The sequence below is a fragment of the Synchiropus splendidus genome, chromosome 17, assembly GCF_027744825.2.
Source record: "Synchiropus splendidus isolate RoL2022-P1 chromosome 17, RoL_Sspl_1.0, whole genome shotgun sequence".
NCBI lineage: Eukaryota > Metazoa > Chordata > Actinopteri > Syngnathiformes > Callionymidae > Synchiropus > Synchiropus splendidus.
This window is the reverse complement of record NC_071350.1, coordinates 13,240,001-13,257,802: the sequence shown is the minus strand read 5'-3', so window position 1 is coordinate 13,257,802 and position 17,802 is coordinate 13,240,001. Positions and strand designations below refer to the sequence as shown.

Genomic DNA, 17,802 nt, shown 5'->3' with positions numbered 1-17,802 from the left:
TCGCTGCAGCTGTCGCTTCCTGAAGTTATTTTAGGAACACGGACAGGAGATATTCGTTCCTCTGACCTGACGGTCTGTCTTGGCGCTTCTCCTCTCACTTGTGTTGCTGTTGTGTCAGGTGATTCATCTCCAGAGTTGGGGGAATTGTTTTGGAATTGTTCGTCTGATTTGAGGACAAACCTGAGAGGGACAACATCCTACCGTTGTTTTCTTGTTACCAACGTGTGAATGAAACACACTGTCGAACTGACAAGTTGTGGTCGTCTTCCTTGTTAGCTTAGCTCGCTAAAACTTCTGTATTGGAACAGCTTCATGAAGCCGAAACTTGCGGCGGTGACTTGATGCCAGAACTGGTGTCAGTTTCTACAACTATATCTGGACTCAGTCTGGTTCATCAACAGCTAGCACAGCGGCTCTTTCGACAAGAAGTCTGTTTGAACAATATCAGAGTGTGAATTACTGACAGTTTCTCTGACTTATTAACCACAGTTTCTCGGACTTATTTCCAATTCAACCATCCTGCCAGACCACCTTAATAAATAAAGTCACATGTGAGGTGCCATCACCCTCAACAGGCAGCTCAGTAATGCAAGCAATCCAGCTTCATGCTGCCAAGATTGAGCCACGTCTCATCCGACCAATGAGTTTATGGACATTTTATTGACAAGTGCTAAAACACGCTACGTCTTCCTACGTCTTCTTCCCACTTCTCTTTTGTTCCCACAGCCCCGCGCGGCTCAGCTGACTGGCTGTGGAGGCGGTTGACTGTGATTGGTTGAATGAACAGGAAAGCATCATGGGAACTGTTTAGGGCACCGTAACTGAGTCTCTTGTTGAGATTGATGGGACCAACGCTGCTCTCCTCAAAGTCACACTGACAATGATGTTATTGGCTGGATGTAGTGTACTGTATACACGGAAGACGCATGGTTAGTAGTCACCGATTCACAGAACCATTCAGTATTGCTAGATACTAAGAGACATCAACTGGTGTGTATGTTTAGTGTTTACTGGTGTGTTGTAGTGTTTATATCACATTATTGAAACTAAAGCTCTTTTAATGTCTTGAAAATATTTGTAAAAGAATTTCAATTTTATAAGAATTTCAAGTACTTCAGAGTAGTGGAAACCCTGGCCATTGTGTAGCGAAAAACCTCCCTGAACAAAAGCAAACAGATGCTTTTGTTTGCTTTTGTTCAGGGATTCCTCCATGTTTGTTGTTGTTGTTCTCATCCTAGCTGCCACGTGTCTTGTGCATCAGTGTGATCAGTGGACCAGGAACTCCTGCACTTACAAAGGTTCCCTGTTGTCTGGAGAGCAAACTGTTCAATTAAATTACATTTTTTGTTGTAGTTATATAAAATATATAATAAACTCCCACTTATTATATATATAAATATATATATATATATAGTTTTTTCTGCGCTTTTTCTGCGCTTTCAAAAAGGTTCCTGACTCCTGAGCTAGCATTTAGCTAAATAGCACCTAAGATAGCACCTAAATAGCAGCTAAGAGCTACATTTAAAATGCTGTCAATCTGGCAAGCGGGTAGTCAGATCTGTTGTGGGTCATGTGATCCAAAAGAAAACACACAAACAGGTGGCTTGTTTGCCTGACTGCGCTGAGTTGACTCAATGGTCTGTTTGAGATTGGTGTCCCAGGTTATTTTACCGCGCTCCCCGCTGTGTTTTGTTACTGTCGCGGACCTCCCGCTGGCTGCATTGATGGAGGCGCGGGAGAAAGACGGGAGGAGTGAAGGACGGATGAGTGTGTGAGGACGATGAGAGGGGATTTACCGAGCGGCTGATAATTTTGGGGATTAGACTCTGGAGCAGGATTGCAGCTGAGACGGTTCAAACTCTCCTTACCGCTGCAAAGTCATCGCCATGGAAATACTGACCCCCCAACCCACCATCACCCTTGCATCATCTTTGAGTGAAGAAGGTTGTTTACTGCCGTTTTAATGAGCCGAAGGTATTTATTTATTTCCGATAAAACGTCTCTGGTCGATTACACAACTTCAGTCTGGTTTATTTCAGAGCTTAGAGGCCGTGAGTGTCGACCGGTTGGACGTGTTGAGACTTGGAACACACGGTGTGATGGTGACAGAGGCGTTGTGCAGCGGCTGTGATCGCTTCTTCACATCAAGCTTATGCAGATGAAGAAGGTCTCTTTGTGTCTGCCTTCAGTGGTGGAGAGCTCGGAGGAGCGGCGAGGGCTTATTAAGTGATGGATAATTCATAAAGTGTACTGAGCCGATGGTGTAAACACTTTATTCAAATCATGGTGTTGATTAATTCAAGGTCAATATTTGAGAGGTTGGAGATGTTAATGTGGCTGTTTTCATTCGTGTGCTGGAGGGTGAAGTCGAGGAGGATATCATGAGGGCTGCTGTCTCCGCATCACAGCGGCTTTTGTCGGCAGGACCTCGCCTTCAACCTGCCCCGTGTGTCAGTCAACCTCTGAGACACGGTCGAGCACGGACCCTGCTGCTCGTGACCACCGGAGGGAGCAGTTGACTCAGGTGGTTTTGATCCGGTTTAACTTTATTCTGACACAGGAAGTGAGCGTTTCGCATTGATAATAGTGAATTCAAAGGTGTGAGGTTTAAGCCTGGACTTCTCTGACTTCCTCTCCGCAGTGCTTCTCTCCTTCGCCCACGGGCCTCTGCTGCACTGAAATTTACTTTCCTGTCCATTTCACTTTTGTCTTCCATTTAGAAATGTCGCTGTGTGCGTCTGTGTGTGTGTGTGTGTTCCTCCACCTGTGAGTCGGACTTGACCGATCAGCACTCTCCATAAAACTGTAGCATTAAAAAGTCTCAGACTCCCAAACAAGTCGACATCCTGAATACTCATGAGGGTCAGGCGTCACACGCGGCGACAGAACGCTGTTACGGCGCTGAAAGAGAGGGAAGAAAGGTGGGCGCTTAAAAGGGTGACTCTTCCAGAAACCTCCATTAAAGTGGGAACCACCGTCAATCACCGCGACATTTGACGGACAGATGCATTAACGGAAACGGTGTTTGCTCCAAAATGAAATGAGTTTTGGATAAAATGCTGATTTATCATCATTTTTTTACGAGTCAAATTAATTCTTGAGTCACCTGCGTTTTTCATTTTACCTTCTTTATTAATTAAAGCTGCCTTCAGTGAGGCCACCTGGAGGTCAAGCTCGCGAGTGAAGGCCCTCTGGTGGCCACACTTGAGAATCAGCCAGCAGTTCATATTTCAGAAGTAAAAATATTACCAAGAAAAAAGCGACCTGCAGACATGGCACGGCGTAGATCAGCTTCTGCCCTGTCATCATGCAGGAGCAGAAGTGCAACCCACATTCATACGTTCATTCATTCAAATTAGTTTAGGCAGACGCGCGCGGCTCCCGCCGACCCGCTGCTGTTAGAGGTGAAACTGCAACGTGACAGTAAGGTGAAATGAAGCGACAGCTACAGAGCAGGTGACGCCGAGCCTTCGCTAAATCCTCCTGTCGTCTTCGCCGCTTCAAAGTGACGGGCAAATCCTCGCCGTTTAAACCTTCGACCCGCTTTTCGTGCTGAGAATAAACACGTCGTGTTTATTCATGTTTAAAAAAGAACAAACTCAATTCAGGACATGTGTTTCCTGGACTGGTGAAAATGTGTCGGCGCATGTGTTGAGCTGATTGTTGTGTTGCCGTCCAGCGGAAATGTGGAGCAGACGGATGTGAAAACTGCTAATTTAGGGATGCGGTGTTAAAATATTCACTTGGACGTCTCCCCAGAACTTCACAGGAACTCACATAAGGTGAACCGACAGACAACGTTGTAACACAAACATGGCCGTCGATCCGATACTTTCACAACTTCCTGTGACGAAACCAAGTCAACTTCCATGCGGACGGTTTACTCTGCATCTCCATGATCGCAGATGTTTGTCCTGACGTCAGTCACAATGGCCTGTGCCGGATTTCTGGATGAGTGTCTGAGACTGAAGGGCGGCGACTCGAGTCTCGAGTCGGGAGTTGTTGCGCATGAATCTGTAATTACATTGAAATGAGTCAATCGATCGATGGAGTCGACACCACTCCTGACTCTGTTTGACTCATCAATGCCCCATCCACTTCCTGTTTCAGAGTAAGAGTATTTATGATTTCACAGTCTTGTACTCTGGTGTCAGCGACTCAGGTCGAGGATTCACTTCCTGTTTGACCTTGGAGCCGTTCAACACTAGCTTGCTTGCTTCCGGCTCCCTGCAGCTGCCTGCTACTTTAATATTCGACTAATGTTGGAGCGCGACGGGCCGATCCATCCTCGCTGTCGTGTCGGATTGCGATTCAACACTGGAAAGTTGTGGCTGAACTAGTTGTGGTTCTTTGCCCCGCGGCGGACTGTGTTTGTGGTTCTGACATAATTCTGATGAAGATGTTGGCTCTCACTGCAGAGGGGGGGTGAGGCGGGCCGAGGAGGGGGCGAGCGAAACAGACAGGCAATTTAACATCACTGTCTCTCCGCGGCGACTCGGCGCTGACCCGTCACAGCGCCGCCGCTAATCTGAGCCGACTGTCGGCCCGCAAACACAAACTCCCTCTCTCGCCGTCGCCGCTTTTGTTCTTTATATCTGGACGTTTTCCCATTAAAGTCAGATTGCACTGTGACCGCTCCAGAATCATCTCCCACATCTGGACTGGCCTGTGGGGCTGCGCGGCTTCAGGCTGACTGTGAGGAAGGTTTCATGGCGAGCGTGTGGTAATCTGCTGGCGCCACGTCATGTCTTCACAGTTGCTGGTCTGGTCAACAGTGACTCAGGACTGCTGTGTATCTGTCATCTACTTTAATGCGCTTGGTTTTTCTCAGATTTTTCTCTGCTCTGTCTTTGTAGTCTCCTCATTTTCTTTCACTCGACACCTACTTTTTCTGCTCATTCTTTTTCCTCCCTCTCTTCATCTTCCTCTCTTCTTGTTTTCCGTCATTTTTCACTTAATTTCACTTCAATTTTAGACCATATTTTTCCTAAACCTCTCCACTCCAGTCTTCATATGTCAGTGAGAGACCAAAATCTCATCTTCCTCCTCCTCCTCCTCTATGATGAAGCAGAACTTCCTGCTGGTTCCAAAGACCCAGTCAACGTTGTGAAGCCTCCTCAGAGAGCTGGAACAGGCTCATGTGAATCTCCAGTGACAAGTCCAGCCTTTGTTCCTCCTCCCCCTGCTTTTTCTTTCATGGTGCTTCATCACTCGGCCGTTACATTACGACCACAAACCCTAATTTTGTGTCGCGCTGCTGCTGCAGCTGAAAATCGTCTTTCCTAACCGTCACCATGAAAGAAGCCATGCTTCAAACGTGAGGGTGACGTCAGCTGTGCTCTTGTGTTGCAGATGACCCAGGAACAGTGCTCTCATAGGAACAATGTCCAGAGTTCAGAGAAAGCACAAGTGTACAAAGTGGGAATCTACGGCTGGAGGAAACGCTGCCTTTACTTCTTCGTCCTGCTGCTGATGATCCTCATCCTCATCAACCTGGCGCTGACCATCTGGATCCTCAAGGTCATGAACTTCACCATCGTAAGTTCAGAAGCTCTCTCCTCCGCTTCCTCCACACAGCCCTCACCCTCAGTAGCGTCTCCTCAGTGTTGTTTCCTCTGGCTCCGGTTCCCGCATGACCCACATCCACAACTGCTCAGTAATCCAGAGCTGGTAGCTGAGTCCGACTCCAGAGTGGAGGATTACTAACTTGAAACACACACACACACAATAATACCTGCCTCCTCGTCTGCTGGAAAATCCAGCTCTACATAAATCAGCGAGCCCGGGTTCAGCTGCAGAGATGCATGCTGGGACGTGGGAGCGCTGCAGACGAGAGGAAAAACAGACGGAACATTAGAAATGTCAGCGCGAGGCGAAATCTCATTTTCGTCAAACTTGTCGGATTAACTGAAACGTTTACAGCTGCTGCATCTTCTCATCAGAAACAGTCGCAAAGAAGTCGGCATAAACATACGTGTGTGTGTGTGTGTGTGTGTGTGTCGCCGGCATGTGTGTCAGGTGAACGTGCGCGGCGCAGCCCGTCTCTGGGTAATTACAGCCGTAATTAAACGTGTGAGTGAGCGAGGGCCCAGCAGATGGTCGCTGCTCGTGGGAGGAAACGTGTCGCTACACGGCATCAGCAAACAGACAAACATGGGAAACGAAAAGGCTGTGCGCCCTTGATAATGACGAGCAGTCAAGTGTTGAAGGTCACACGTAACTAGGCCTGTGGGCCACTTTGAACCCTGATATGATGAAGCCGCTTCCATGATGTACAATGTCTTCTGAAATGCTACCTCTCCCATAATGTACTGCAACGGTCTTGTTTTGTTGGACAGCTGTCTTTGTGGTTTTAGTCATCTTGAAGCTCACGCAAACACACTCTATCCTTGTGAGGCCCTCTCATTGCGTTCACCCTAAACCTTGCCAAGCTAAATGGCTAACCTTAACCAGGACTCAAAAAACAAACTTAAGCCTAATATAATATTAAATATTTTGTAAGTCCCCATAAGATATGATAAACAGGTGCACACCTGCACACACTCGAGCGTCAGGGGTTCTGGTGCTGATTTGGGCCGCAGCAGTCGTGTGGATACAGTCAGCTACTCCGGCTGAAACTGTTGGCAGGTTCTGATCCGGTCTCAGGTCAAACTCTCTCCAGCTAAAGCTCACAGTCTGGCCCCGCATGTGGCGCTCTCCGAGCCCAGCCGCTCGTGGATGACACAGCCAGAGTTGGATACTGAACTGAGTTTCATATTACTGAATCAAATGATGGACCCATGCATACATTTAAATATTGCTTGTGTGAAAAACATTGTGTAGTGAAAAACCTCCCTGAACAAAAGCAAACAGCTGCTTTTGTTTGCTTTTGTTCAGGGATTCCTCCATGTTTGTTGTTGTTGTTCTCATCCTAGCTGCCACGTGTCGTGTGCATCAGTGTGTTCAGTGGACCAGGAACTGCTGCACTTACAAAGGTTCCCTGTTGTCTGGAGAGCAAGCTGTTAAAATTAAATTAAATTAAATTAAATTAAATTACTATCGTTAAAGTAGTAACACTATTAGTTTCTTGTGTAATTTGATTTATTTTACCTTTAGACTTTTGAGAGTATGTAATGTATTTACTACATCCTGCATGTTAGTGATTGTTTTTGTTTATTTTAATATTTAAAATAAATAAAGCTCATCCTTGTTCGATCTCCCATCTGATGATGGGACAACAGACCAGCAGAGGGAGTCGAGGTCAGTCCCATTAGTGAGGAGCCACCGAGGTGGAGACTGTTACAGGTTCTGCCATGTCCCTCTCGAGTTAGTCCCAAGTCTCTGACAAACACTCGACTGGAGCCAAGACGCAGAATTGGCTGCCGGCGGCGTTAAATCTCCTCGACTGATGAGTTTGGACTCAGACTCTCGTCAGGGACGCAGAGTTGTCAGCAGCAAGCGAAAGGAAAGGTCAGCAGAGAAAGAGATGGAGAGTGGGGGGGCGCGGGGGGCCTCACCTAATGAGAGCTCAAGTGACTTCCGAGTCTGAAACTTCATTAATCCCACAAGAAAAGTTGCCTTTGAAGGTTTTCTCTGACATGAAGACGCCAACAAACTCACCGTCAGCCGCCTGTCTCTCTGACAGGAGTCTCATGATGAAACCTCCTCTGGTGTTCGTGTTAAACACTTTTTATCTCCCCTCACGAGTCACGACTTGGTAAGCAGCACATGAAAAGCATCACTGTATACTGTAGATTCTGTTTAAGGGGGTCTGGCTGTGACTCCTCTAGCTCTCCATTAGTTCTGTGATTCTCTCGCTCTGTGACTCCTTTAATTCTGTTTAACCTCCTGCGCTGTGACTCCCTGCTCTCTGACGTCTTAGTTCTGGATCTCCTCAAGCTCCATAAATCATGAAGCTCTGTGACTCCTTTTCTTCTCTAGCTCTCAGACTCCCGCTGTCTCCCCTTGCTCTATGACTCCTCTACTTCTCTCTAGCTCTGTGACTCCTCTACTGCTGTGATTCCTCTTGCTCTCTGACTGCTTTCACTGTGACTCCCTGCTCTCTGACGTCTTAGTTCTGGATCTCCTCAAGCTCCATAAATCATGAAGCTCTGTGACTCCTTTAGTTCTGTGAATCTTCTTGCCCTCTGACTCCTCTCCTTCTTTCGAGCTCTGTGACTCCTCTGCTTCTGTGACTTGTCTCACTCTGGTTGTTCAAGCTCTGTGACTCCTCTATGTCTTCGACTCCTCTCACTGTGTGACTCCCAGCTCTCTGACTCCTTTAGTTGTGTGATTCCTCTCTCTCTCTCTGTGACACTTGTTGCTCAGCGACTCCATCAGTTCATTTTCACTGGACTCACAAATGTTTTTGAACAAAAGATTTCTGAAGTTTTATGCTGAACATCTATTTGCTGAAGGTTGTTCATCTTGAATAGAATTTTCCAAGGAATTGAAAACATTTATTCTGTAAAATGTCTCTCTTAAAAAAGAGGGGTAAAAATAGAGTCAGAAGTTGAAAAAGATTTGGGGAGTCAAAGATGAGTCAGTGATGGGTGGGGGGGACTTTGACCCGACTCTGACCGACTCGTCACTAGTTCTGGTGCTGACTCACTCGCAGCAACTAGCTTGTTAACCTCAAACTTCTGGAGCTTTCATTAGCAGAGTTTGGATTTCCTCAGGTTCAAGGATTGAAGTTTCTGCCAAGTTGGCGGATCAAACGCAGAGAGCGAAAGGTGTTTTGGTTCTGGTCGTGTTGAAGTTTTCACTGAGAAGGAAAACAAGTCCGGTTCCGAGGTCTCGGGCGTCCGGCGCCTGTCAGTGTGCTGCGGAGAGGAGGCTAAGTGAGCGGGAAGACTGGCAGGTGGTGCCGCTCATCAGGGAACTCTGAGCACTTTCCTTGACACGGCAGAGTGACGCGCCCCGACAGAAAACACTCAGGAGGAGACGGGGAACGGGGGGGACGAGCGGGAGGAGGGGTGTGCCCCCCGGACCGCCGAAACACTTTTCACTGCCGCAAAGTGCTTGTTTGCTCTTTTTCTCCCTGAAATCCACTTATCACTTTAACCCGGCGCCCCGGGGGGCGAGGGCCGCTCTAGTTTCCTGTGAAGCCTTCACTGTAACAGAAGGTGTGTGGAGTTATATGTGACACCGTCGTCATAGCAACCACGATCAACCAAGATCAGAGATGAGAGTTTTCTCTTGACAACCAAACCCTTAAACTTGGAGGTGCTGATCCTGATCCCGCTACAGAAAACCAGTCGATGTTGATGAAAAATATTGAGGTGTGTTCGCTGGTTCCGCTCAACCGCCCCCCCCGAACTGGACTTGTGTTCTTTCTCAAATCTGAATGCTAGTCATGTGACGCACCGTGAGGATCGATAACGCTCATCGACCCTGCCGCCGAGCCAGGAGGCGGGTCCAGAGCGTCTCGGTTCACGTCAGCTTCAGCGTGAAGTGGATTCAGGTCAGGTACACTGCATCGTGAGCAACAGACAAAGACTCTTCTGAAAGAAAATGCCTCAGTGTCCTTCATCTTTTACATTAGCCTCCGTTTTAGCCACCCTCAGTTTCCTCTGTGACTCCTGCTTCAATTATAGTTTTGTATTGAATTTTGTTTGGCTCCCAGTGCAGAGGAAAGGTTTTGTCTTTTTGTTCATGCAAAGGTTGTTCCCAGCTTTATTTACGAGCAGACACGACAGGACTGCGAAGTGCAGCCCACGGGACTAAAAACAGAGAGCAAACAGCAAATGCTGTGATGTCACGAAAGACTGAACTGACCAATGGCCAGTCAAAATGCCCTTCATCTTGGTCAGCTGTCCTCTCTTTTAAAAGCCTTTTTTAAAAATCCTGCTTCCAGATGGTGATCCAGATCACTCTCATGTTACTCATTTATTCCTCGTCCCATTTCACATATATCCTGAACATTTCATCCAAACCCGTCCATAACTTTTTTTCAACAGAGACAAACCAATGCCGCTGAAAACACAGCCCAACACTGGCCAGGGATGAAACTTCTCCTTCAGTGAGCTTGACAGTGAGAGGATGTTGTCTGAAACTGGGCCTAACATGGAGCCCTGAGGGACCCCACATGCTGGATGGTTTAACAGCCTGTTGGGGACAGTTGTGTTGTGAGACACAATGATGAGATGAGCAGCATTGATTGTTCAAGTTGTGTGTTTTCTTTCAAATCCAATGTTTTCTCGGTTCATTTCAGAGAGAATATTGTATCCCCAGTACTATTGAATGCAACCTCAGTACTGCTTCTCTTCTTCTACAACTCACAGGCTTATTTATTTCATGCAGCATCGTAGTCTGCAAATGAAGGAGAGAGCTGGCGGAGAGGTGATTTGTCGAGATAACAGTGATGGGCTAATTTACAAACTCACTTATTGAAAACATCGAAGAGAAAATAAGAAGAAGAAAAAAAAGGTTGTGCACTTCCTCTTGTCATCGATGATAAAACCGTTTTCCTGCCGCCAGCGATTCCCCAGTCGAATCGATAAAAGGATGGAGAGAAGCTGCCAGGACGGATCTCCACGTCCTCCATTCACATTTGGAAACACATTAAGGAGAAGATGGAAAATGGAGAGAAAATAGTTTTGAAGCGGCGACGTCGCTGCCGCAAACATAAATATGCTTCTTACTCCTTGTCGGGTTAGTTAGGAATCAGACTTGAAAATGAACTGGGCGTGAGGAGATATTCATCCCTGTTTGTCGAGCGAAGGAGCAAATATTCAGCCTGGCCACCAAAAGTACGTTTCAGCTTCAGCAGAGAGACATTGTTGTTCCTTCTACAGCCGTCATCCTCCCTCCCTTCATCCATCCATCCATCCATCATGGATCCATCTAGTTATCTTCTATCCTCCCATCTATCAGTGCATTCATCTGTCCATCCATCATTGGTCATCGTCCAACCATCCTTTGGCCATTCATCACTCGACCCATCTATCCATCCATCCATCCAGGCCTATTGAAGGACATCATCTCTCCTGCATGTCCTAGGTATGCCCAAGGTCCTCCTCCCAGCTGAACACCTCCCTTGTCCAGGAGACAAACCTGCAAGAGCTGCCTCAACTGTCCTCTTGTAGAGGAGCTTAGGTTCTACTCTGAGTCTCTTCTGGGTGACTGATCTCCTCTCTTTAAGAGGGAGTCCAGAAGCCCTACAGAGAAGCATCTCAAGTCTGATCTCTTTGTCTTTTGGCTGCGCTCTCCCATCACCACAACAGTCCGGTGGGGAGACCTCTTGCCTGAAGGTGCTGCGAGATGATGAGTGGATGAATAATTCATGGCGGTCATCACATCACAATGACATGTAACGATGGATTGTCTTTCAAAGCGTGCGACCTCGCATGCACGACGGCTGCAGCATTGACACGTCCATCATTGTCGTGGTTATCAAGGTCTTCATGCTGACTGTGCGCCCTCCGGAGTGGCGCTCAGACATGAAGTCCACAGGAATCTGAGGCGACTCTGACGCTGGCTGTGGCAGCGTCAGGGAAAAAGAGAGTGGTTTCTCCTGACACTCAAACTTTCTCCCATGAAAAGATTTCTGGGTCGACGCTGACCCAGACAAAGTAGCATTGCAAAATTAACGCCCTCTACTGGCCAAGTTAAAAGCAAGTAGCAAGGCAGAGCAGTTCATACTTCAGACATCTGATAAGCTGTGATTTTCAAAACTTGGCAGTGGAATACACTGACCATGAGAAGTGTGCAGACAGGGGGCGCCACGTCTCCGTCTTGCTGGGGCTGAGATGAAGGTGTGAAACTAGGTCCAAGTTTTCTTGACTGGCTGTAATCTCACATCATCTGGTTTATCAACTGATCTTCTACAACCAGATCCACTAGTTCTTGTTCTGTCTGACTCCTTCAGAACATTCAGGTGTCGTCCTCGGCTCCATTACCTTCATACCGGGCTTCATTTGTGCTTTATCGCTTCATCTCTTCAGATCAGCCTCTCTTCCGTTTCCTCGTCATTTCTGTTCCCCATGTCGCGGCCGTCTAGATCAATAATCCCCCCCACCTCCCTGCGCTCTCTTCGTCACTCACCTCGGCTTGTCTCACCATCTCCTCGTGGGCTCCCTGTCGCTCCTCTCCAGTATCCAGAGATGGATGATAAGCAGCGGCGTCGTGAGTGAGAGCGGAGCGGCTTCAGCGTGCCGAGCAATCTCAAAGCCAATTCCACTGATAGCCATCGCTGCGAGACGCGACGAAGCGCTATCACCTGTGGAGTCGAGAAACACAGCGACCTCACCCAGCGTAGGTTCCGTGCTCGCAGACTACTTTTCTTTATCGCTCCCCTGAAATGAGTTTGGACTCAGACAGTTTGGGTGGCGACTGATGGAAGGCTCTTTGACAATGTGGGATGGACGCCCGCTGTTGCCAGCTCACAAGCCCCCATGGAGGTGCAACATGGAAAACATCTTCAAACAAAGTGTGTTATATTGTTGTGCTAGTGGCTACATTCAAGTACCAGGCTTATGGTTTATCACTCAGTTTGCGTCAACTGAAGGTGAATAAGTACCAAGACGGGAGTTTGTGTTCCAATCATGAAGTCAAAAATATGTTTTTATCATATAGACACTAGTTTTTGACTGAGAAAATAGAATAGTGGGTCGCATCATGACCTCCTCTGGTGATATGGGTTTTCGTTTGGTCAGATGAGCAACGCTCAGGTACAGCAAAAGCCATGTGACGTTGGGTCAATATAGTTGACCTGTGACCTGGTTAGTGAATCGGTAGAACTGTAGACGGGTCCACCTCCGACACCATCACGGTGCTACCAAGAGTTAAAGTGCTTAGGCGCCCCAGAGGAAACGAATTACACGTGCTGGAGCGAAAATCTGGAGCTGGTTCTGTTTGTTTACATTCTCTCATTGTTTCACCGCCGTCGACAACAACACACTTTGGACCCGGTTCAGATCCCTCTGAACACTCAAATACCAAAGCTGTTGTTGGTGTCTGGAGCGGCGCCGTCCCAGGAAGCCTTTCTCCTGACCCACATCAATTGGAGTTTTGTCTGCTGCGTTGTGTCTGATGGACCAAACGTGGTTCTGCTTCTGGTTCCCATCCAAACATCTGTTCAAGTCTGGCACGTCTGCTCCCTGCTTCTCCTTTTGACGGGACTCTTCCTGTTGTCTCGCGCAAAGTGTGGCGCCTCCTGGTGGTCTGCATGGAAAATTATTGCCAATGAATCACACTCGTTGGTTTGTTTTTATTTAAACAGCTCGTGTTAATGGATGTTTGAAGCTCCTCAGAAGGAGGAACAGAAGTGCTGCTCCAGAGAGCGTGTGCTGGTGGAGCTGATTGTTTTCAACACCTCCTTCATCGCTCCTCTTCCTCACCGTCTCCTCCTCTCCACAGCGTTTGCTGCAACACTGACTAAATTGATCTCCGCTCGAGCTGTCGCTGCCGCTGCCTCCTCTGTCACCGCTCTGTTGGTTATCCGGAATTTATTGTGTTTGTGCGCCGCCCTGTGTGTGTGGACGTCTGTGTGTGAAAATGAAGAAGCTTCAGAGAAAATGTCGCTCTTGTAAATAACATTTGTGCCACCAGTTCCTTTTCATTCCTTTGATTTGTGTGGCCGATGTGTGTGTGCGAGCGAGTGTGGGGGGGTCTGCAGAACAGACAAGCACGAGGAGGGTCTCTGTCTCTTCTCCTCCCCCTTGTGTTCTGCAGCCTTCAGAGACTTGTGAGTCTGTCACTGCTGTTGAAACAGCGTTGTCTTCTGCAGCTGAAGCCACCACTGACATGAAACACACAAGTTTATTGAGGCTCATTCGTCCGTCTGCTTCCTGCTTCAGAGGCTCATTGGAGCCTGTGGCTCAGCTCTTTTCCATCCAGCGTTGGAGAATCTTCTTCATGAAACTTTTGACTGCTAAACATTAGAATTAGGGGGTTTGATCCGCGCGGCGAGCTGCATGACCTTCGTGTGATGAGCCGATCTTGAGACCATCTGTCACCAGCGTTGGTGGAATTTGAGCCTTTGATGAATGCTGAACGTGAGTTCTGTGAAGTTGCGACTTGTGAGGGAAAGAAAGTGGAGCATCAGCAGCAACAGCAGCAGCCAGCGACGTGAAGGAAGGAGCAGGAATTTAGGCGAGAAATCAAGAAGACAGCCGGGGAGGAGGAAGGAAGCAGGAGGAGAGAGGAGGGACCGCGAGATCAGAAACATCGGCGAGGGAAGTGAACAATGCAGCAGATGAAAGACAGGAGAAGAGGAGAGGACAAGGAGGATGCACACCTGAGTGTTCCTCCGTCCCGGTAAGAACCGGGCTGAATTATTCATGGCGGCTGCAGCTCGCCGGCGAGAATAAAGGAGCAACAGAAACTTCAGACTCAGAAGAGTCGCTGGGTTTGGCTCCCTGAGTCGACGTGATTCCACGTTCATGTTCGTGCCAGACATTACTGAGCGCAGCCGGCGTGCACGGCACTTTCTTTCATTATTCATCGCACCAGCGCGTTCCAGCCAATTTAGCTCCTTCTTGATGATCACTGTTTGTTGACGCCAAAATAAAAACGAGTTTTTGCCGATCAAAATATGTGATTCTAACAAGCTGGAGATGGTGGATGAGTGGTCGGTGGTGGAGACGGCGTCAGAGCAGCGGCGAGGCTGCGGGGAGAAGTTGACAGGGCAGTAGTGCCACCTGCCATGAAGTTAGTTTTAAGGCCCCTTTACATACAAAATTGCACTCGTCCGTTTCATACGATGTTACCGTCACTCATCACATGCTTCCATTTGCTCTTTACATTGCTGTTCACCAGTATATCCACCAGGGGGAGCAGCCCAAGGTCAAAAGTTTACAACAATAACAATTTCCAAAACAAAGCGACTGTGGTCAGTGAGGCAACTATATCGCAACAGGAGGATGGAGAATATCCGCCATTGCTATGTCTTCTTCGTGTCTCATTAGAGCTACGCATCGGGTAGTAACAGCAACACTGCCCCCCATGGTATCCGGTGGTACTGCACCATTTGGTCCCAATACATAAGCTTTGAGGAAAGGTGCAGAAATACGGAGGAAATGAAGGCAAAGCACTGAGAGAAGGATCTGTCCGCATGCGTTTCCGTATCCTTACGTAACGTTGAGGCCTTAAAATAATTAATTTACTGAAAATAATTTGACTTTCTCCCAGTCTAGAAATTGCTCTCTCATCTTTCCTTATATCGAACCACTGCTCTACTTTATCCAGTGTAACATTGACTCACCTGTAGGTGGAACCCCTGAGGTGCTGACCTGCCGTCCCCCTCACTCCTTCACTCACCTGCTCTCATTAAATCTCCTCCTGGCGCCTAATAACTCTCTTATTCAATAAATTTAGCAGGAATCAGCATCTGGACTGGTGCCATCTTTTAAATGGACTTGGCTTTGACACGCGGAAACTCGATTATTCTTTGGGGAAAAGGTAAACAAGGCTAATAACCCGGCGTGGAAGGGCGCCAGCTCCAGAGCAGATGAGCCTGTGGTGACGCCGAACTTTCAGACTTGCAGTCGAGAGCTGGTGGATTTTTGAGATCAGCAATTTTCAGAAGCAACAAACAAGTCAGTGGGCCCTGTGTTTGCGTGTTCGTCGCATCTGTGACTACGATCACCAGATGGAGCACTCGCCACTTTTACACCAGATCACTCTGTGAGAGAAAAATATGGTTTAAAATTTAGTACATTTATTTCTGTCTCTTACGTGATGAATCATTTTTTGAAATTCAATTTATGCCTTGGTAGAGGTTTATTTTGTTACTCCTCAGGGTGTGCGAAGTCTGGATCAGGGGCCAAATGTGTCCCTGGCTATGATTCTACACGGCCCACAGCCATTTTTCCTACTATAAAGCAAACAATACATTTCTAAACTTACAATTGAGAGCAAAACGTCCCTCCAAACATGATCAGTTTTCTGTGATCCCCTCAGTCGAATGAATGTCTTGGAAAGTTGTGAAGTCTTGGTCTGATGTTCATGTGTTCTGAAAGTTTCATAATTCATTCATATGTGGGAAAAAAGCTGAGATTGAAATTCTGCCTTCAGATATATATGATCTTCAGATGTGATGGTTTTATCGTGACACTCCTCTTCACCTCATTAAAAGTTCAGACTCCCCCGTGGTTCAGGCGTATCTAACTTTGTTATCTTTCACTCCTCATCTGTGTAGCTGCTCTGACCTCCGCTGCGCCTCACTCGCTGAGTCAAGAGTCTGGGCTGGGTCAGTTGTAGCTCGCTCTCACCAGCAGACCAGCGCTGCGCTCTGATAAGGGAATCGACTCTCTCATTGCAGCGAGAGCAAATCTTTGATTACGCTCCGCCCGCGGAAGATTCCTCTTTACTCACTTAACATCTTTTTTAATCATCACAGCAGTGGGGTGATAAAAGAGGATGTTGCCATGGAAACCATCCGGCTGCTGTCAGAATTGCTGAGCTAAGGTTTGACTCTGTTTCCGACAGGACGGCATGGGAAACCTCCGGATCACGGAGAAGGGCCTGAAGCTCGAGGGCGACTCCGAGTTCCTCCATCCGCTTTATGCCAAAGAAATCCACTCCAAACCAGTAAGTCACTCTCTTGATCTGGAGCCATCTGCGCCACGACTCTCTCGCACCTCTGCTGTGGTACTGGGGGTGTTGTATTGACACCATCACAGGTGACTGTTTCAGCAGGACCAGCTGCTTGTCACTGTTTTGTGGTGCAGCTAAGGCTCTGGTCCTCTCCAATCTATGTTGACACTCCCGTCTCTAGAGAGTAAGGTACAGCATGAAAGGATTCCCTTCCAACACTTCACCCTTACTGGCCACAGCTTAAAGATCTGTTGCATGTTTTAGGAAATAACATTGGCTTTCAAGACATTTGGATGCCGGACATCTTCAGTGCCAATGCGAACAGGACCTCTCTGTGGACTGAGGTGTCTAGTGAAAGGAGACCCGGGTGGGGGGAGGGGTGTGTGACCTGAATACGTCTCCCGAGTCCCAGAGGAGGTCTGATGGACTTATTTTGCCTCCACAGTTTTTTTGTCTTTTCTGCTGAACCCAGGAGAAACGGTCGGATGGTTCCTCACAGTTCCTCGAGAGTCCAGACACTCACAGAATATCAACAATGTCTGGAAGCTCAGCTGATGCTGGAGTGTTGCGTGAGAAGGATTGTGACCACACCATCAGATACCGTGATTTTAGCTGGTCATAATGTAGTGATAAAGGTAAAGCGGCTAAATCTGTCCCTTCACTGGTGAACAAAACACAAAGATGCAGGAGCCTTTCATCCATCATCAGGAAAAACCTGTTTTATTCTCCCTTGTGGAGGTGATTCTCTTCGCTCCAGAGGATCCAAAGAGATGATCTATAAAATGATTTCCCCACGTTAAGAGTATCACTCGTGTATGTCGGTCATGTGACACGCTTTACGCCGTTCCCCGCTCAAGATTCCACATCACTCCTCGCCGCCGCTGTTATTACCAGCGAGCGGAACAATCTGCGGGCTGAACGTTGTTAACAACGCGATGGAGTGATAGTCGCTCTCGCGGCACAAATCATCGTCGCTGTCGAGCCGCTCGACACCGCCGTGCCGCCGCGTTATCTCGCAGAGGAGCGGCTCAGGTACAGAAGACGAGAAAGAAAGGTGGACTATCAACGTGACAGCGAAGGACAATTGCATGAGAATGACAGAAGGTGTTTGTGGTGATGAACAAATAAATGACAAAAGGCCGAAATATACCGCCGTCCAGCCATAACTCATGTGACGGCACATCTGGAGGTGACTCGGGGCGGAACCATCTGTTTCTGAGTCAGCAGATTCTCCTTGAGAAGTTTGAGGGCTGGAAGAAAGTAATAGATTAGAAACAAAAACCT

General features: G+C 47.8%; 1 protein-coding gene across 6 annotated transcripts in view; it reads left to right on the top strand.

The window, feature by feature from the left end:
* sgcd (sarcoglycan, delta (dystrophin-associated glycoprotein)) overlaps positions 1 to 17,802 on the top strand; it is a 92,491-nt gene that overhangs the window by 57,333 nt on the left and 17,356 nt on the right. For all 6 annotated transcript variants that reach the window (XM_053846144.1, XM_053846145.1, XM_053846140.1 and 3 more), the window contains 2 exons: positions 5,353 to 5,538; positions 16,411 to 16,512. In XM_053846144.1, coding sequence (XP_053702119.1) covers positions 5,353 to 5,538; positions 16,411 to 16,512 — 288 coding nt within the window. The remainder of the gene's footprint in view (positions 1 to 5,352; positions 5,539 to 16,410; positions 16,513 to 17,802) is intronic.